Here is a 21569-nt window from a genome sequence, read left to right as displayed (position 1 = left end):
CATATCTCGAAAACCGTAAGAGGTGGAGCTTTGACATGTTCTACGATTTTTGTTCTCTTATTATGGGCTACAACTTTGCCGAAGACGTCAAACCTCTAAAAAAATATTTCGAAAAAATAAAATTTTTATCTCACTTCTAGGGGGATTAATTATTTATAACATTTTATCAAAAGACGCCTTTTAACATGCAGAAAAACTTTGTAGAACACGTCAAACCTCTAGAACCAACCTAAAAAAAGTTATTCAATTTTGATCGCAAAATCATCGATTTCGAACACTGTGCACAGTGTTCGAAATCGATGATTTTACGATCAAAATTAAATAACTTTTTTTAGGTTAGTTCTACAGGTTTGGCGTGCTCTACAAAGTTTTTCTGCATGTTAAAAGGCGTCTTTTGATAAAATGTAATAAATGATTAATCCCCCTAGAAGTGAGATAAAAAATTTATTTTTTCGAAATATTTTTTTAGAGGTTTGACGTCTTCGGCAAAGTTGTAGCCCATGATAAGAGAACAAAAATCGTAGAACATGTCAAAGCTCCATCTCTTACGGTTTTCGAGATATGGAGCGTTTTGTGAGAAAGTACCCCTAAAACTAGTTTTTTCAGTGTAGCTTCAACAGATAAAATCCTACAGTTTTGTGACCTTCTACAGGATTGTTCAGGACGTCAAAATACACATTTCTTCCAAAGATATCAAGTCATTATATCTTAAAACAAAAAAGTTATAGGCAAATTTATCATATTTTAAGGTGTACTTTCACCTTAAGTAACTATTTCCGGCGCAAAATGGCGCAGATGGCTCAGTCGGTAGTTGAAAGATTAGACTTTTTACTACCACTTGGGGGTGGAAACCCTCGTGGGCAATAGTGGGAAAGGTGGTTTAAATACATGACAAAAACTAATTATTTTGCCTGTAATACAAGAAAAATAAATTTAAAAAAATAATAATTTAGGATCCCGCAGTAATTTTTACTGCATTGCGTAATTTCCAGCAATATTTTACAACATTTTTGAGCATGATTTATTTATTTATTTACTTAAATTAGCGACACTTTACGCCAATGATGCATTCGTGTCGATTTTGAGCATTGTTTTTACCTAACAGAATATTTTATTCATGCTTTTGAATTTATTTTGTTTACTATCTGATGATCAGGCAATTTCTGATTAAGTTACTTTAAAATTACCTATTTGAAGTTTTTTTTGGGGCAATATTCAAGTTATGTAGCGCTAGAAATAGGAAGAAGGAAATATTAATCAGTTCAAGATGTGCAACAAAACACAGAGTAGATTTTTTTTCATCTATTTATATTTATATTTGTATTTATGCTTTTTCGGTAATCCACGAGTTTGACTTACACCTGGGAAGCAATTGAAATATATCAGATATAAGTCAATAAAATACAGGGTGTGAGAAATAATGCGATGGTTTTTTTATTTCAAATATTATTTTTAATCTCTTGACGTTAACCAATTACATGTTTTGACGTCCCATCGTCTGCATCATGAGTTAATTGAAGTATTTTTCATATTTTTTACAGCACTTTTCACAAAAATCGAGTTGAAAATATTTTTTTTTATCAAATTGATCATTTGATATAAAAAGATCTACTTTATTTTCACCAGAAAATCGTCAAAATATGTATTGAAGAATGTAAAATCACAACTACCTTAATAAGAACTGCAAAGGTATATATCAAAACGCATTTCATATTCTAACCACCGTAACCATTCAATTGTATGACTATTGGGTAGAGGGTAGGTAGTCATTCGTTTGGGCATAGATATGTTGTCATAAGTTTGAAGAAATTCAATACTTTTATTTAGAACTAGCTTTAGTTATAACTCTCGGGAACAATATTTTGTCCTTATGTTTTAATTTTTAGTGATAAAAACTCACTGGTTTTTGTAAAAACGTTGTAAAATATTGCCGGAAGAAACACAGTGCAGTAAAAATTACTGTGGGCTTCTTAATTATTTTTTTAAATTTATTTTTCTTGTATTACAGGCAAAATAATTAGTTTTTGTCATGTATTTAAACCACCTTTCCCACTATTGTCCACGAGGTTTTTCACCCCCAAGTGATAGTAAAAAGTCTAATCTTTCAACTACCGATTGAGCCATCTGCGCCATTTTGCGCCGGAAATAGTTACTTAAGGTGAAAGTACACCTTAAAATATGACAAATTTGCCTATAACTTTTTTGTTTTAAGATATAATGACTTGATATCTTTGGAAGAAATGTGTATTTTGACGTCCTGAACAATCCTGTAGAAGGTCACAAAACTGTAGGATTTTATCTGTTGAAGCTACACTGAAAAAACTAGTTTTAGGGGTACTTCGCACAAAACGCTCCATATCTCGAAAACCGTAAGAGATGGAGCTTTGACATGTTCTACGATTTTTGTTCTCTTATCTTGGGCTACAACTTTGCCAAAGACGTCAAACCTCTAAAAAAATATTTCGAAAAAATAAAATTTTTATCTCACTTCTAGGGGGATTAATCATTTATTACATTTTATCAAAAGACGCCTTTTAGCATGCAGAAAAACTTTGTAGAACACGCCAATTCTCTAGAACCAACCTAAAAAAAGTTATTTAATTTTGATCGCAAAATCATCGATTTCGAACACTGTGAACTGGTTTTCGAGATAAATGAAGAAAATGTCATATTATAGTATCCAAAATAGGACATTTTCTTCAATTATATTAAAAACCAGTAGAGATACCCTAATTTTGAGGTCAAATTTGGCCCAAGAGTGCAAACATCAAGTTTGATGGCCTTCCATGTTTAAATTGTTGTTCCTCTTTACAGTTGATGATGAAGAGACGTCTGTGAGATAGGCAACAGTTTCAATACTAAATAAATTGCTCTCGCTCTTCATATATATGGTCACAAGAGATGGATATATTTGCGGTGCAAATTAGGGGAAGGATGAAGCATGATCGATGAGATATTTATTCAAACTATGATTTTGACAATTATTATGACAACTAAATACCGTGTCATTAATTGGCTCGAAAGCTTAGTTGGATAATGCACTTGTCTAGCAAATAAGGGTCGAGAGTTCAAATCTCACCTGTGTTGTGGATTTTTTTCGGAATTTCACAAATAATTTATCCGTCTTTTCATGTATATGTTGAGTTCAATAAAACATCATTAATAAAAAAATGTTTTCACTTCAAGTGTCATAACTAATTTTCAACCGATTTCAATCTTTTTTTATGAATCTCTCTCAAATTATATTTCGAATAAACTTGTACTGCAATATTTTTTCCCAAAGTCACAAAAAGTATAAGGTTTTAAAGATTTTTTTTTACAAAAAAAAAATTAGGACTCGATCACTTTTTAACCGCTTGACCAATTTTAAATCTTTAAGCGTACTTTTGTAGATTTTTTTTGTTACCTTATAATGCTGTGAATGAACTGTACCTTTAAACAATGTTTTCAACATGGATAAATTTCAAAAACCGTTTAAAATCACGTATTTTACAAGAAAAAATAGTTTTTTGGCAAAATTTTAATAGTTCGCATGCTTAATTTCGGGCTTAAAATGAAAAAAAAAATCTAAATAAGCACATGGAAGCTTTATAGTTAAATTTTTAGAGTGTTCTAGATTGAATAAAAATATTTATTCAATTCGTTATAATAAATAAAATTTTATATGTTACACGAAAAGATATTATAGTACAAGATACAGATTGTCGCTCTCGTCGCTGTCCGCAACATCCTGGGGCCACGTCTGTCAAACGATTTGTTTACACGATCAGCTGCTGGCGATGAAAGGCTAACATGTGAAAGCGTCTGAAATAGAATATTTCAATCTCCATACTAAGTGACAAAATCTTATGAATTTTCAATACTAAAATAGATGCTGCAAGAAATCTGAATAGAGTATTAATGGATTTTTTAAATTGATTGTTTAACAACTATTAATGAACAAATATTTTATTTAGTTTAATGAAACTTTTAATCCGCTTGTGCGAAAAAGTATTTAAGGATGTAATCAAATGTTGGGATAGAAACATTGAGAGGCAAATGAGAGACACTAGGGATCCCAATGCAAATCGCGCTGATTGTCATCGATGATCAGCATAATCGATGTAGCGATTTCGAGACATCCACATTCAGCTTTGACAGATATGTACCTGGCATGTTGCGGTGCCGGAACAATGGTTACACTAGCGACAATCTTTATCTTGTACTATAATATCTTTTGTTACACGTTGCATAACTCAATTTTTTCAGCACTCGGCAAGCTTCGTTGGATAAATGTACGACTCGTGCTGAAAAAAAAACAATCAAATTTTCAAATTTTAAGGCATGTTTCGGCAGTTTTTGGTGAAAAGTATAATAAAAACGAATACTTTGACGAATGGTTTGTTCAGAACAAAGATAGGCAACAGAAATGTCCACAAAAGCACCCTTAAAGATTTAAAATTAACTGTCAACGACCAAAGTTTTTAAGCACAATTTAGTGCTGATTTCGAAACCGTGCTTCAAAAAAATTAGGTAGAACAGTTTTTGAGTTTTAGCTCAATATTGAGTTTTACATTTTTTTTTTTCATATATGGAATTTAATAAAATTCAAACACCTTGCGTTTTGTTCAACTAATTTTAAATCTTTTTCCATTAAAAGCTGAATATAATACTTTTAGATATTCTGAATGCACGTTCTACGTCAGATTGATACAATTCAAGATGTTGTCTTGTTTAAGGAACGATCTCATTAAAATTTAAGCAAAAATTCCAAAAGTTTAAGAAGAAATGTATTTTTTTCAATAAGAAAAAAATTATGTAAAAATTCTTTCTCAACGTTCATTTGATATATCATATGGAGACGAGTTACAGTCAAAAAATTCAGCTCAATCGGAGCATTGACTACGGAGAATGAAGTGAGCGACTTTACTTACAAATAGAACAAAAATCGATTTCATATCATCAACCTTGTATGGAAATTCCTTTTTTTTTTTTCAAAGATCCGTTTAGCGGAAACTCTAAAGTTATTTTATGCAATTCAGTATAATTTTTTTTATGTAACTCATTTTTGTATCATAATGGCCAATTTTTTCGAACTGATTCATTATGCGTCAGAAATGAGTTGCCTTATAAAAAATAGTTGCATAATTTTCATTATGCAAATCATTTGAAAAATCATATTTTTACAGCTCTTTTCACAAATAACTATTATATGTACTACTCAAATTTACACATATAGGGTATTGGTTCCCTTATTAAGCATGTGGCTCCCATTTTCATCCTACGAAAAACAAAGGATTGCGGCGCTGTTTGTTTTGTTTCTTATTTTTGTATTTTTTTGTTATAAGTGAGCACCCATGCAAATAAAAAGAACGGAATCAATCGGTGCCGTAATCGCTTGTTTTTGAATAGGATGAATATTGGAGCGTGAGATGACTGATGGCATACATACCCTATGTAAGTATGCAGATCCTCATTAAAGAAAAACGAAAGCGGTAGCCATTACAACAGCGGCCCGTCAATTGATTCGAAAACAGCTATAAAAAGGAGAAATTATAAGTTCAACAGCTCATTTTGTATTTGTATTTTTTTCTTCAAACAGGAACATTAACCCTAAAAGGGATACCTGGGGTCCATTGGACCCCAGGCGCCTTTCAGAGCTCGTCTTTGATGGAACACACTTAGCAAGGTGACGAAACTGAGGCCATGAAGGTATCCCTTTTTGGGTTAATATGAGAACCCTAATAGCCACAACTTTAAAGGCGTGAGTATTCAACATGGCTATGCTGGGGGTGGTGGGTTCGATTCCCGGCCAGTCCAAGAACTTTTCGTAGAAAAAATTTCCTTGACTTCCATGGTCATGCAAAATGGTCATTTGCAGAGGAAACTCCACAATTAATAGCGCTGTGGAAGTAGACCTTTGCGCCGCCGCGCCACGCCGCCGCCGCCGGCACTTTTTGTCCCACGCCGACGCCGATTGAGGTATCGGCGGCGCGCCATACGCCGCAGTTTGCCACGCCGCCGATTTTCATTTTTCGCGCCGGTGATCAGTGCACGAACAAAATTAAGTTTACATAAAGTTGAGATAAAAATTTCTCACGATCGCTATCATAAAAGTTTGACTGCAATAACTGATTTCTCATCATCGCTTTTCTAATGTACAAACGTAATACGACCATTAGCGAAAGAGAAAATCGATAACTCATATTCGGTTACTTTTGTAGTTATAGACATTAGTCAAAACCGCCAGCAGATTACCATGAGAAAATTCAAAAACGGATCGTATTTTGGAAATAATACTAAGTATTAAGGGAACATTGATAAAAAATAACTCTTATGCCCTTATGATATAAAAATTGAAGACAGTACGTTCTAACAATTTGATGCCTGGTCATTGGAACTTTGGTCTGTTCATTTTATTTTTCTTCCTATTGCTTTAGAAAAACTCTGCAGAAAACTCTATTAAGAACTTCTGCAGAAAACTCTTATTAAGAATTTCTGAAGAAATTCAAATGGAATTTCAAGGTGTCCATTAAATACAAAATGTCTTCGAATTTATTTTTTATTTTTCATTAGTTTTCATTAATAATGTATCATTCACATCTCTCCAGAAGTTTTTTCAGAGATTCTTCCAGAAGGATTCAGTAATGCCTCCAGGAGGTCCACCAGGGATTCCTCCAGAAAATTCTTCAGGAATGCCTCCAGGAGTTTCATTATTGATTTTTTTTTTTCAGAAGATCTCTGGACAAGAGTACCTTCAGGGAAAACTCCAGGAGTTTTTTTTCAGGATGGTTCAGAAATTCATTCAGAAGATTCTTTAGGGATTCCCATAGGAGAATCTTCAGAGATTACGCTGAGATTTCCTTGGGGAATTCCTTCTGAGGATCCTTCAGGAATTCTTACGGGAGTTTCTTTTAGAACTAGTCCAGGGGTTTCCTCAGAGATTCCTCCAGGAGATTCTTCAGAAATTCCCCTAGAATTTCGACGAGAGATTTCTCCTGACGTTCTGTAGGGATCGCTCTAGGAGATCCTTCAGGCATCACTCTGAGAGTTTCATCAAGGGCTCCTTGAGAAATTCCTTCTAGCATCCCTCTTAAAATTCCTTCGGAGATTCCTTTTAGAATTACGGCGGGATGCCTCATGAAAATTTTCCAGAGATTCTTTCAGTTCTATCAAGGATTGCTCCAGAAATTCATCTTCCCAGGAGTTCGTTCAGGGATCTCTGTAACAGCTCCAGGAGGATTCAGAGATGCCTCTAAGTGTTCTTTAGAAATTCCTTCAGAATTTCAACAAAAGATCGCTCAGGTATTTTTCCAGAAGTCCCTTCAGAGATTCTTTCAGGAGGGTTAATAAATGCCTCTTGGACATCCATCAAAAATTCCGTAAGAAGTTTCTACAGGAATTCCTGCATGAGTTCTTACATAGAGTCCAGAAACTCCATCAGAGATTCCTCCAGGATTTTCAGGGATTCGTGCAGATGTTTCTTCAGAGATTTCTCCTGTTTTTTTTTTCAGGGATTCCTACAGAAGTTCCTTCAGATAGTTCTCCAGGAGTTCCTTTAGGGAATCTTATAGGAATATCCAAGGATACCCTCAGGGCAGGGATGCCATATGTTCCTAATTTATCTGTATTATACAGATTTTTGTGCATCCATACAGATTTCGTTTTATATGAAATACAGATTTTTGAGCTAGAGGGGCTATTTTATTTTTGTTTGGGATACAGATTTTTCACCCAAATTTTGTATGGGATACAGATTGTTGAAAAAATAAACGATACAGATTTTTAAAAAATCATCTGGCTTCCCTGCTTCAGGGATTCCACCAGAAGTTTTTTCAGGGAGTTCTTTCTAACATTCCTTTAGGATATCTTTAGGGGTTACCTCGACAAGTTTATTTAGGGATTCTTCTAGGAGTTCTTCCAGGGATTGCTCCTTGGGTTCTTTCAGTTTGTAGATTGAGGTTAAGGGTTTCCCAGCAGGACTCACGGATGCCTCCAGGAGCTACATCAGAGATTTCTCCAGAAGCTCATTCAGGAATTCCTACAGGAGTTCCTTCAGGGAATCTTGTAGGAGTTCCTTCAATAATTTCCTTAGGATTATAATCAGCCATATCTCCAGGATATTTTTGAGGATCTTCCATGGAGTTTCTACAAGAATTCCTCCAGTAATTATTTTAGTAAATCCTTCCCCCTACCCGGAAATACTATCTTTAAGAGATTTTGCTGAAAATCCTGCGAGGACTGCGCTTGAAAACCCTTCGGAGATTCCTACCGTTGTCGATTCTTCCTTGAACATCTTTTAGCGGTATCCTGGAGAGACTTTGATGATTCCTCATGGAATTCCTCCGGGGATTCCTCCTAGAATGCATTTTCTTTCTTCTGGATTTTTTCCTGGAACTCCTTCGGGGATTGCTCCTATAATTCTTAAATTGATTCCTCCTGAAATTCTTCCGGGGATGTTCTCTGATATTCTGACGTGGATTTCTTCTGAATTTTCTTTGCAATTTCTTCCTGGAATTTCTTTGATGATTTTTTTTTAGAATTCCTTTGGAGATTCCTCCTCGATTTCGATCAGTGATTTCTCTCAGAATTCCATCGGGATATCTCCTACAACTTGTTGGAGAATTTCTCTTGGAATTCCTTCGGCGAATCCTCCTCGAGTTCCTTCGGAGATTATTCCAGGAATTCCTTCGGAGATATCTCCTGGACTTCATATTGAGATTCTTCTTGGAATTGTTTGGGGGTTTCCTCTTGCAAATCATTCGGATATTTGGAGAATCCTCCCAGAATACCTCCTGGAGTGCCTCCTGGGGTTCCTGCAGGGATTTCTCCTGTAATTTCTTCGGGGATTTCTCTTGGAATTCCTTCAAGAAATTCTCCTGGAATTTCTTCGAGTATTCCTCCTAGATTTCCTTCGGAGTGTCCTCTTGGAGTTTGGTGATATCTCTGATGGAATTCCTCCGAGAGTTCTTCATGGAATTCCTTCAGGAGTTCTTCATGGAATTTCACCGGGAGTTCTTCATGGAATTCCTCCAAAGATTCAAATTTCTTCCGAAATTCCTTCAGCGATTCTTTCTAGAATTGTTTCAGGAATTTCTCCTGGAGGTCCTTCAGAGATTCTCTTGGAAATTCTTACTTGAATTATTTTGGGGATTCCTGCTGGACTTTTTTTGTTGATTATTGTTGGAATTACTTTAAAAAAAAAAAAGAAAAAAAAAATCTTAAAAAAAGAAAAAAAAATCTCTTGGAATTCTTGCGGGGATTCCTTCTAGAATTATTTCAGGATTTCCTAATGGAGTTCCTTCAAGGATTCCTCCTGGATATTTTACAAAAGTTCCTCCTGGAAATTCTATGGGGATTCCTTCTCGAATTCCTCCGTAAATTATTTTCTGGAATTCCTTTGGGAATACCTCCTGGACTTCCTACATGAATTCCTTCTGAAATTCTTTCAGGGATTCCTCTTGATATTCCGTCGTGGATTCCTCCTGGAGCTCCTGTGGTGATTTCTCTTAGAATTATTTTGGAGATTCCTTCAAAAATTCCTTCAGAAAATTTTCATGGAATTCCTTCAAGATTGCTTATGGAATTCTTTCGATTTCCTTCTTGAATTTCTTCGGTGATTTCTCCAAGAATTCCTTTTGGTATTTTCTCCTGAGACTCGGAGATTTCTTATGGGGTTCCTCTTGGAATTCCTTCGGAGATTCTTCCTAGAATTCTTTCGGGGATTCCTCCTGGAGCTCCTTCGGAGATTTTTTGCTCGATTTCATTCGAGGATTCCTTATAAAATTCCTTCAGGGATTCCTCCTGGAATTCCTTCGGGATTTCCTCTTAGAATTCCTTTGGTGATTCCCCTCCGAATTTCTTCGGAGATTGCTCATGGAATTCCTCCGGGGATTCCCCTCAGAAACCTTCGGGGATTCTTCCTTGAGTTTCTGCTAGAATTTTGCCTGCAATTACTCCTAAAAATCTCTCAGGAATTTCCTGAAATTCCTCCAGAGATTCCTCCTGGGTATTTTTCGTTGATTCCTCCCAGATCCTTTTTGGGATTTTTTTTTTTCAAATTGCTTTGAAAATTCCCACTGGAATTCTTTTGTGAATTGCTGCTGAAAAATATTTGCGAGAGCCTGCTTAAATTTCTTTTGGATTCTTCCTGGATATTTTTCGTTGATTCCTCCTAGAAATCCTTAGAGGGTTCGTTCTCGAATTCCTTTAGAAATTCCCACTGGAATTCCTTCGGAGATTCTTCCGGGAATTCCTTTGGAGATTCTTGCTTTAATTATCTTGGGTTGCCTGCTTGAATTCATTTGGGATATAAGGAGATGGCCAAAATGTTTGGGATAGGTAACTTTATTTTCTCTCACAAAAAAGTTCAATTCGCTGTTACTTTTCATAGAGCTCATCAAACATTCTCAAATTTTGACTGCATGTCAACCTATTATATGTGCATCATTGGTACAAATTTGAGCTCGATTGGATAATCTTTGCTGAAGCTAGAACCGTTTTCGTTATTTTTTTTTCAGAGAGCTTATTTTTAAACTGCCATATCTCAGAAACTAGTGAACAGATTTGAATGAAATTTGAAACGTTTATCAATAATATATTAGTGCTTCACAAGTTATTAAAGCAAAGGTGCTTTTTAAACATTTAAAAAAGTTATCATGGATTGACACTTTTTGGATTTTTCTCGAAAAATATATTTTTTTACATCAATGTCATTAAATTTCAGTTTCGATATCCAAAGAAATTTTATTTCTGTTCTCAAGATACCTCTAATTAGATATATTAGAGCCTATTTGGATTAAAGGAAGAACACATTTAGTAATATTTGTGTGGTATTGTAAATTTAAACTATTTTCCTCTATATGGGTGAAAATGTGAACCGGTATAACTTTATTCGTCATGAGATAATATTACATTTTATAATGTCGTATGAAATATCAATATATTGTTGATAAACGTCCAAAATTTTATTAGATTCGGTTCACTGGTTTCGGAGATATGACAGTTCAAAAATTGGTAGTCTAAAAAATAGTGTTTTACGAGAACGGTTCTAGCTTCGCGAAAGATTAACTAATCGAGCCCAAATTTGTACCAGTGATGCACATAAAATAAGTTGACAAACAGTCAAAATTTGAGAATTGTTTATGCACTCTATTAAAAGTTACAGTATGTTGTGCTTTTTTGTGAGAGAAAAAAAAGTTGCCTATCCCAAACATTTTGGCCACCCCCTGTACTTTTGGAATTTCTTTTGGTATTCTTCCTGGATTTCTTTCTGAAATTTTTCGAAAATTCCTATCCGGGATTTCTTTATAAGTTGCTGCAGGGATCGCTCAAAGAGAGATTCATGAATCACCAGAAATTCCTGGGATGTCATACGGCAATTCCTGCAGAGATTAGTCCAGAGTTTTTTTTTTCAAGGATTCGGGGATTCTTCCACCGGGAGTTTCTTCAAGGCTCCTCCTTCAGTCTGTAATTATTCGGGAATTCCTAAGTGTAAATAATGCAACTTTACTAAAAAAATTAATAGCTTCTGAAGGCTCAAAGAAAACAAAACAAAAACTGTAACATAATCGATACATTATTGCTCTTCATTTCCAATAGAGTAATGCAACATATACACTACAGAATACACTTAAAATACGAGTAATGACGGACCTGAACAGAAATAAAAAAGGGTATTCATTCAAACGTAATGTCATCAATGGTCATGAATGAAAAAGCTCAGACTTCAAATTCTAGAGTGTAATGACAAATTCTTTGACAAATTCAATGTTGACAATATGGTCAAATTTTGGTCACGCCGATTCACGCCGCCGCCGCCGCCGCCGAAAGCTGCCGCCACCGGCGTGACGCCGATGACGCCGCCGCCGCCGGCCAAAATTGACCCTCACGCCGCCGCCGAGCAAAATAAAGTCGGCGCACAGGTCTATGTGGAAGCTGAGAAGCAGACTTTGCCCCTGTCAAGGACGTGACGCCAAGAAGAAGAAGAAGGAAACATTAACAATTGAATTTGCCGTACTCTATATTTTGTATGAAAAGACACCAAACACCAGTGCTAAGAACTAGGCCACGATGAAAACTGAACCGACGAAGCCATTATTGCCCCCTACATGCACAAATATTCAACAATAACAAAAACACCCCATCATCGTATACTACCTATATGAGTCACCGAACTTACTTCTCTCCATACTTTCCCCGATAGAAAAAAAACAATAATATTATTATGGCAAGAAACATATGATACGCAAATTACCGAACGTTTATTTATTTTTTTTTTCTCCCACAAGGTCAAAATTGAATCTCCAGCCTTATTAACCTACATCATTACGCACAACGCTAGGGTACGCACGTCATTTCCATCCGACAGCATGATCGACTAATGCGCCTCGAACGCAATAAGCTTCCAGTTCTTTCCATAGGGTAAAGCGTGGGCCGAAACGGAAAGGGATTTCGATGAATTTGTTTACGATGCCATAGATGAAGATCCGTGTGTTTTACTCCACAGACAACTAGCCAATTTCATATCCATTATTCAATTATCCTCCCATGTACTTTTCCATATGCTACAATGTTTACAAAATAGACGATCAATCGCAAAATGTTGTGCTGACGTCAGTTTTGTTCGATTACGCTTCTGCTCTACTGCAATTAACATTAGGATATTCTGAAATTAGAAATTAATCGTTAAACCAACCCCCAATTACGATATGCGAGCATCGCACAGTTTGCTACACTTTTTCGCATTAGAATCCATTTGGTGCGGGGGATTTCCAAAACCAGTTTCCAAAACATTTGGAGGGGTCAAACACGTGCAGGGAGTACAACTGGTCCGGCGTGCGGCGGCTGACGCTGGCTGGCTTGCCGGTTGCTGCAATCCCCAAAAAGTAACATGAACCCGCGTCTGTCCGTTCCACTTATCCGCTTAATGGCAGCAAGTAATCCTGCTGCGGAGAAAGAAGTCTGGCAGCTTTTCAAAATTTGCCAATCTGCCTTGATCTTGATGTTCATGTACCGAACCGAACCGGCGCGGCGGCCGACGCACTACCCCACACCGGTCAATCAGATAGCAAGAAGAAGCAATAAGTTCTACTCCGCGCAGCACTAGACGGCTAGATTTTGGCAGTACACACCCACCGAAGTCATCTCCCCTCAACGCCATCACCAGCCTCCATCACCAGTTCAAATTTCGCATGAGCCACGACGGCCTGTCAAATTAAAAATCGTGATTTGAAATGTTGCTCACTCATGTGGATGGAGCTGGTGGTGCTGGGAGGGAAAGAGGCTACAGACGCGTCGAAGTTGTGTTTACGGTTCACCCTCGTCTATGAACGCAATTGGAATCGGCGATGATGGATGGTCTGAAATTTCCTGGTGGCCCACACTCTCGCTCCGTAGAGGGATTAGCCCCAACTCTCGAGAAGATTCCATTGTGGGGAAAATTGTTTTGTGATAGACAACTGGATTGGTTGAGCATCGACTTCACGAAAGAAGATCCCACAGGATAGACAAGAAGAAATTTCGCCAGTATATATAGCTGGTTGGGGAGCCGAAAAGAGTATAGTTCAAATCTGCACAGCGGTAAGAACCAAGGTGAGTCCAGCTTCAAGCAGAGACAAGAATCAACTTCAAAGTTCAACTGAACTAACATCCTACTTATCCTTACAGTTCAAATCTTCCAAAATGAAATTCTTCATCGTTGCTCTGGCCCTGCTCGCCCTGGCTGCTGCCAAGCCCCAGGATGACAAGTACACCACCAAGTACGACAGCGTCAACATCGATGAGATCCTGAAGTCCGAGCGCCTGTTCAAGAACTACTATGCCTGTCTTATGGACACCGGTGCCTGTACTCCAGATGTCAACGAACTGAAGCGCGTCCTGCCCGATGCCTTGGAAAACAACTGCGCCAAGTGTAGCGAGAAGCAGCAGACCGACAGCACCAAGACCATCAAGTTCCTGACCGAGAACAAGCCAGAGGAATGGAAGGCTCTGAAGGCCAAGTACGACCCCGACAACAAGTACGTCGAGAAGTACGTCGCCGATGCCGACAAGGAAGGAATCAAGCTGTAAATTATGAATCACTTCAAATCTCTACAAGCTGAATGGAAACAATGGAACGTCGACCAACTGCTGTGATCTTAGGGGAATTTCTTTTGGTTTTTCTTTGAAATTATATGCCGCCGCCGCCACCGCCCAGTGATGGTTCTGTAGACTCCGCTGTGCAGAGTGAATTTCGTGATAATAAACGGTTGTAGCTAACCAATTTGCGGGTGTTTTCGGTCGAACGTTTTGAAGCTTTGGATCATTAGATGTTTTTATCACAGACATACAGACGCTTCACTCTTCTCACTATCCATTTTCCATCTTTACAACAATGCATATATGTAATACAGACCGGATTTTGTCATACATTCTTCCTTTGTTACTCGAAGGAGTTCTACAAAGATTTCTCCTTAACTTCCTCCTGTGATTTATTTGGAAGTTTAACCAATGATTCCCCAGGAATTCCTTCCTGGGGATCTTATTTTTCAAGGATGTTTTCCGGTTTCTTAACCTTCTGGAACTGGCGCAGTTGGTCACCACCGCCTCACAGTGGGATCATTCTGAAAAAAGACGATCAAAACCTCTAAGAGCCGTTAGATGACATTTTAGCATATAGGTGTCTTTGGAAGATGTGTTCAGAAATATCGTCTCTATTTTTATGCATATTCACTGTATGGTAAAACTGTAGGGTGAACCCGAGCAAAAACAATTTTTTTTTCAAATTATTTTTTTAGAGGGCAGATGTCTTCAGCAAAATTGTAGAACAAGTAATTTCAAGTATCTTTGCTGAACACACCATATAATTTGGAGTTCATTTTTTGGGAGAAAATATGAAAGTTTAAAAAACAACCTTAAAATCAGCTTTTTGAACTTTTCCATGATTATATCGTAAAATTTCAACGTGATATGTTGTACAAGTTTGTAGATACTACTGAAATCTTGCTAAAGACACCAACTCTGTAAAATTGAAAATTGCTCCAGTAAACCATTTTTTTGAATTTTTTTCACTATTTTCACTTATGAATATTTTTTGAATAGGCACTTTTTGGCAGCCGTGCTATCAAAATTTCGATGGTTTATCATGTCCAGAATAGACCAAAAGTGACTTAACAATCGGGTCTAATAAGGCACTTTGTTTTCTGATGCTATTTTAATAGTCATTTTTCAAGGAAAATATTCACAAATTTCATACAAATTAATTAATACAAACTGAAAACTCACGAAAACTTTTCGACATCAATATTTGTTAATCCAAATAGTATTCTTGTTGAAATAGTCAACATTTCTAACACTGTGATTGACTTCACATTGTATATACGACAAAAAATATCGCTTTTTAAATTTTAAGATGAGTTTTATCTATTTTTTATTGTAATTCCCAATGCATTTGTTTATGTTAAAATACATACATTATTCAATCAACTGAAACAATGATAACATTTTTTTTTTCATTTGCTATGTTAACATTATAACTTCGGTTAAAAAACTAAAAAGGCGAAAATATAATGAATGCCTCTACAAGTTTTGTGTTGAAAATAAAAAAAAATAAATTAAAACGAGTGAAACATTGTTACATCACATTGAAATAGCCAGTATCTGTTAGAGATATTCTAGGTTGTAAATCTTACGTCATGATGAAAATTCTTAACAGATATTTTATTGAAATTGATTATGCTGTTTGATACTCTTTAAAATTTATTTTTTCCAGTTTTCATGTCCATGATTTGAAAAATTTCTTCGTCGTAGACATATTATCTTGGTTCATCCCTTGACAAATCCGCATCAACATCACGGCTCGATTATGGATACTCTTCCGGAGGAGCCTTTAGTTTTAAGTTTATATTATAACGATTTTTTGAAAAGATAAAAAAGTTTTGTGCCTTTTTGAGAAAGATTTCGTAGATGAGGAAATCACTCAAAGAGGCTTTTCCCTCTTTCAAAATTTGTAGTTAAAAAAAAATGACACTAACAGTTGAAATAGTCTACATTTATTTAACTTGTTTTTTTTATTCAGAATTACAACTTGGATGAGCTAAAAATATCGAAAGGTTGTATGAGATTTGTGAATATTTTCTTTGAAAATTACTATTAAAATAGCTTCAGATATCAAAGTGCCTTATCAGATCCGATTGTTAAGTCAATTTTGGTCTATTCTGGACATAATGAACCATATAAATTTTGACAGCACGGCTGCCAAAAAGTGCCTACTCAAAAAATATTCAATAGTGAGTTTTTAACTCATTTAAAAATTAAAAAAGCGATATTTTTTGTCGGGTATTCAATGTAAAGTCAACCACAGTGTTAGAAATGTAGACTCTTTCAACAAGAATACTATTTTGATTAACAAATATTAATGTTGAAAAGTTTTCGTGAGTATTCAGTTTGTATTAAATGATTTGTATGAAATTTGTGAATATTTTCTTTGAAAAATGACTATTAAAATAGCATCAGAAATCAAGGTGCCTTATCAAACCCGATTGTTAAGCCACTTTTGGTCTATTCTGGACATGATGAAGCATTGAAATTTTGATAGCACGGCTGCCAAAAAGTGCCTATTCAAAAAATATTCAATAGTGAAAATAGTGAAAAAATTTCAAAAAAAATTGTTTACTGGAGCAATTTTCAATTTTACAGAGTTGGTGTCTTCGGCAAGATAGTGTATTCCAGTAGTACCTACAAACTTGTAGAACATATTACGTTGAAATTTTACGATATAATCATGGAAAAGTTCAAAAAACTGATTTTGAGTTTGTTTTTTAAACTTTCATATTTTCTCACTAAAAATGAAGTCCAAGCTATATGGTGTCTTCAGCAAAGTTACTTGAAATTATTTGTTCTACAACTTTGCTGAAGACATCTACCCTCTAATAAATTATTTTGAAAAAATATTTTTTTGCTCGGGTTCACCCTACAGTTTTACCATACAGTGGATATGCATAAAAATAAAGAAGATTTTTCTGAACATATCTTCCAAAGACACCTATGTGCTAAAATGTCATCTAATGGCTCTTAGAGGTTTTGATCGTCTTTTTTTTTCAGAATGATCCCACTGTGCGCCTGCTTCACGCTAATGCTGTGTACAAAACGCAAAATTTTTCCATCGTGTTGTACAAAATACTCCTCGAGGGTTAACCAGGATTTCTGCTATTGAGTACTACTCAGGAAATTCCTGCAGGAATTCTTAGAGGAACTTCCAACAGGAATTCCTAAAGGAATTCCTTCTGTGATTCCTTCAGGATTTTTTTCTGTGGATTCATTGAAAAATTTCTCCATAAATTTTGAATAATTCCTCCAGAAATTCCTACTAGTATTTCTCTAACTTTTCCTACTTAGATTCTTCCAGGAATTTCTGCACGTTACTTTCAGGAATTGATCGCGTAATTTCTCCAGGGTTTTTTTTCAAGGACTCCTTAACGAATTCTTCAAGAGATGTTCTTCATGGATTCTTTTTCTGATTCTTCCAGAAATTGCTTCTGGGATTGCTCCATGAATTACACCAAGAATTTCACCAGGGATCCTACTAGAAACTTCTTTGGAGACTTTTCCCGGAATTTCTCCGGGCATTCTTCCTCCGAAAATTTTTCGATGAATTTCAGCTAGAATTCCTCTAGGAATCGAGATGCTCCAATGATTTACCTGGATATCATCTAGGGGTTTCTTAAAGGATTTCTCAAGGGACTGCTCAAAAGATTCATGTAAAGATTCTTCCAGGGAGTTCTCAACGAATTCCTTCAGTGATTCTCTATAGGATTCTAATAGAGGGGATTCTTTTAAGGGTTCTTTAGGGACATACCTCCAATGATTATTTAAGAAATTTCTACAGGGATTTATCAAGGATTATTTTGTAGATTTTTTTCAGGGAATCCTTTATTTATCAAAAATTTCGGTTCCTGGGTTTTTTTTCCAATTATTTATGTAGGGTTTTTTCGTATTAGCTGTTTTGATAAGCGTGCTTTTCTGTAATTTCAACAGGCAATATACAAGGCCCAATGATTTTACTTAAATCTTTTTAAGAACATTAATACATAAATACAGTCATAAAATTAACCTTCACGTACCCGACCCCCGAAAACTCATTTTCCAAATGCTGGCATTTCGTCAATTTACATTCGATTTTTTAAAGTCGCCCTTAATCAATCATAAATTGGCACAAGTTTATTTTACTTCAGTGGCCATGCAATATCCGAAACCATTTCGGGAATATCCGGATTGTGCTGGTGGTTGCCAAAATAACTAAAGTGATTATTTCGTTTGTTATTGTGTTTGAACAATTGATTTTCAGCGAAAGTTTTTTTTTTGCGAACAGTCAAGCACAACTGCGATAACCAGATTTGAATAAGGCTTTCATGTTGACTTTTTGTCTAAGCACACCACCCACCCCCCCCCCCTTTTAATTTTTTTGGCTGGATTTTGATTTTAGAGGGGGCAGATGAAAATTATTTATCAAAATATCTCGTCTTACTAAAAAAAACTCTTAAACAAAACCGATGAGTTTTAAATATTTCCAAATTAAATGATTTATTTATTATTTTCATCCCTCCCCCCTCGACCACCCAATAGTTGTGAGACAAAAATTAAAATAAATATTTGTGACGGCCTAAGTTGACCCATTCGGATCCCTGTGACAGGTTCCACGGGGCCTCATTGGGGACACTTCTGGATTTCAACCTAAACATGCCGTGCGACATATCAATCTTCATGATATCGAATGATTGAGTCAGAAACTATAGACTGAAGTCTGCATCAACTAGTATGGCCACCCCGTAACATCTAGCACAGGTTCCACGAGGGTGTCATCGGGGACATTTCTGGACAAAACATACCGTGCGACGTAACAATTTCACGATTTCGAGAGAATGAGACAGAAAAAAATTACTGAACTATGTATCAGCTGATTTGGCTGCTCCGGAACACCTGGAACAGGTTCCGCGGAGACCCCACAATAACACAATAACACATAAAATATTCACTTTTAGCCATTTGGCAAAACAGACGCCTCCCCCACCTCCTAACCCCAGTACAATCCGGAATATCTCCGGAATGGTTCCGTATATTGCATGGCCACTTGTGTATAATAAACTAGCACCAATTTATGATCGATTGAGGGCGAGTTAAAAAAAACGGATGAAAATTGATGAATTGCCAGCATTTTGAAAATGAGTTATCGGGGGTCGGGTACGTGTTAATAACAATGGAAAACCTGCAATTTATACAATGCATATTACATAAATACAGCATACGAGATGAAATTCTAAATGAGGCTTTTAACAACTTACTGAATCTCCGGTAGTACTTGATGAGATACATTAAAACCAAACAATGAAAGAACTCTGTTAAAATTAAGTTGATTCCAAGATCAACTGGCAGCAGCTTTCGTAAATTGACCAACGATATGGATTATTTTAAGGCAAATGTCGAAAGCATACCTCACAATCCGTCGCTGAACAGACTCGATCTTTTTGACTCGGTTTCTTGTTGTAGAACGGGTTTCAAACAAACGAGTAGTGCTCCACTAAGGAACGAGATAAGGCACAGTACAAGGATTCAAGGCAATAGACGTACGTGAACTCTTTGGCAATTCTGAATATGAATTCCAGTATGCTCGAAGCTTTTCCGAAGACGTAGCCGATATACTATTTGAAGGAGAGCTGTTCGTCCAAAACTACGCAAAGGTCTATGATATGACTGACACGTTCAATTTGGGTACCCGACTTTTTTTTTGTTTGTTTGTATTTATGTGTATTTTAATATAACGCTAATTCTACACTTCTCCGACTTATTATAATCATTATAATTCGTACGAGAATGAAATCACCGAGCACTTGGTCGGGTTGACTTCTATTGGATTTAAGGTATACCATTCAGCAAATACCTCCAAGCAAGCCTCCAACTGACGTTAAGGACAAACGTCTTGAGATCCCGCTTCAATAGAGCATCAAAACTTCAGACGCACAAATTTCAAGAAGCAAGCTTCAAACAATAGTGCATTTCATTACAGTGGCGTTTCGGTTTTATCACTAGTCGTTTTAATCACTACTCGCCCAAATTCACGGTTTTCTGTTCGATTTTATCACGATTTTCATTTCGTTTTTATCACACTTGTTTTAAAACATTCCGAAATCAATATAAAATCAATACAGCATTGCCCAGTCCACCAAAACAGTTAATAAATGTAAGCTACGACTTATATATTTTGCAGCTGAACAATTTTGGATAAAAAATTTACATTTATTTCTCGTTTCGCCAAATTCACGGTTTCGTTTATATCACGGTAAAATTTTTTTTGAGCGTGATAAAACCGAAAAACCACTGTATTCTGTTCTTGCTCACTTAAAATAAGAAGCTCACTACGGAAATTCTGGCTTTCTCAGTCTAGGGAATCCAAACGATTAAATTTGCATTGCCCGACATTTCGGCCTGATTTATTTGGCCTTTTTCAAGGGTAAACTAAAAGAACAATTTTTAAATAGTTAGATGCTAGTATAAAACAGAATTACATTTAAAGAAACCTATGCTGTCTATCGTTTTTTTGTTTTTAACATTAGTGCCACAGTTTGTTTAGAGCTTCTTGTATCCTATTCCTGTAAATTATAATTTAGTTTTTCTGTTTTTGTTGGAGTTTTTGAGTGGAACTTACATATAGTTTTTAGGTAAATTATTAAATACTTTTGGAGGGACATCGACACTTTTTCACATTTATCAATTCACTTTGTACTGATAGATGGATCGTAACGATTGTTTTGAAGAATAGTGGTGAATTTTTATATCTACTCATTTGTATTGCATTGTTCGTTGCGTTCCCCGTCTCTGCGTATGTTTTGGTTTTTTATGGTATGTAAAATACCAGCGTAAGCTGTGTTTAACCCCTCCACATCGGTTCTGAAATTTACTGTATTTGGAGTGTTGGTGAACAAAACCTCGTAATCATCACATAAAGTTAGACGTGAGAGCGTTTGAGCATGCAATTAAGACTCGGTAGGTCTTAACCGTCTACGCTCTACGGGAAGATGTTGCACTTACCTGCACAAGAGTTGCGGAAGACCCTTCGCTTGCGTGAAGGACGTGATTGTGGTGGTGGGCGAATTGGGGGCAGGCGTGCGTCCCGGTGGCTGGAGCGAGGAGGATTGACGGTAATTGTGCGATGTGGATGGACTAGAATTTTCATTCGTTTCAGGGCTTCAAGGCATCTCAGGGGCGATATAGAGGGTCTCAAGGGGGTACCGGGAGGTCTCAGGAGTATTTCAGGGGTATTCTCAGGAGCGTTTTATAGGGTGTCAGGGGCGTTTATGGAGGTGCAAAGAGGATTTCAGGGGGAACCTGGAGATCTTAGGGGTGTTGCAGGGGGTTTCAGGGGGTGCCAGCCCAAGTAACATTTTAAGTTTTGTTCGACTCTACAAGAGATCTTCATGACCAATTTTATAAAACTTGCAATAAAACTGAATCATACATCAAAACCTCTTGATAACCTCTTTAAGAGCATCTTCCGGCTAAGTGGACCACTCTCGGAGAAGTTTTGCAAACCGCATTAAAAGTAGCAATAAACCCGT

General features: G+C 36.4%; 1 protein-coding gene across 1 annotated transcript; it reads left to right on the top strand.

Moving 5' to 3' along the window:
* The first annotated feature begins 13421 nt into the window (after nucleotides 1-13421).
* On the top strand, nucleotides 13422-14242 carry LOC109432495 (ejaculatory bulb-specific protein 3). Its single transcript, XM_019708827.3, has 2 exons — nucleotides 13422-13572; nucleotides 13648-14242. Exon 2 carries the CDS (start codon nucleotides 13663-13665, stop codon nucleotides 14047-14049), a length of 387 nt encoding a protein of 128 aa, XP_019564372.1. The 5' UTR covers nucleotides 13422-13572; nucleotides 13648-13662; the 3' UTR covers nucleotides 14050-14242.
* The last annotated feature ends 7327 nt before the right edge of the window (nucleotides 14243-21569 follow it).

The sequence above is a fragment of the Aedes albopictus genome, chromosome 2 (assembly GCF_035046485.1).
Source record: "Aedes albopictus strain Foshan chromosome 2, AalbF5, whole genome shotgun sequence".
Taxonomy (NCBI): domain Eukaryota; kingdom Metazoa; phylum Arthropoda; class Insecta; order Diptera; family Culicidae; genus Aedes; species Aedes albopictus.
Note: the sequence above shows the minus strand (reverse complement) of the source record. Positions and strands in the feature narration are given on the sequence as shown.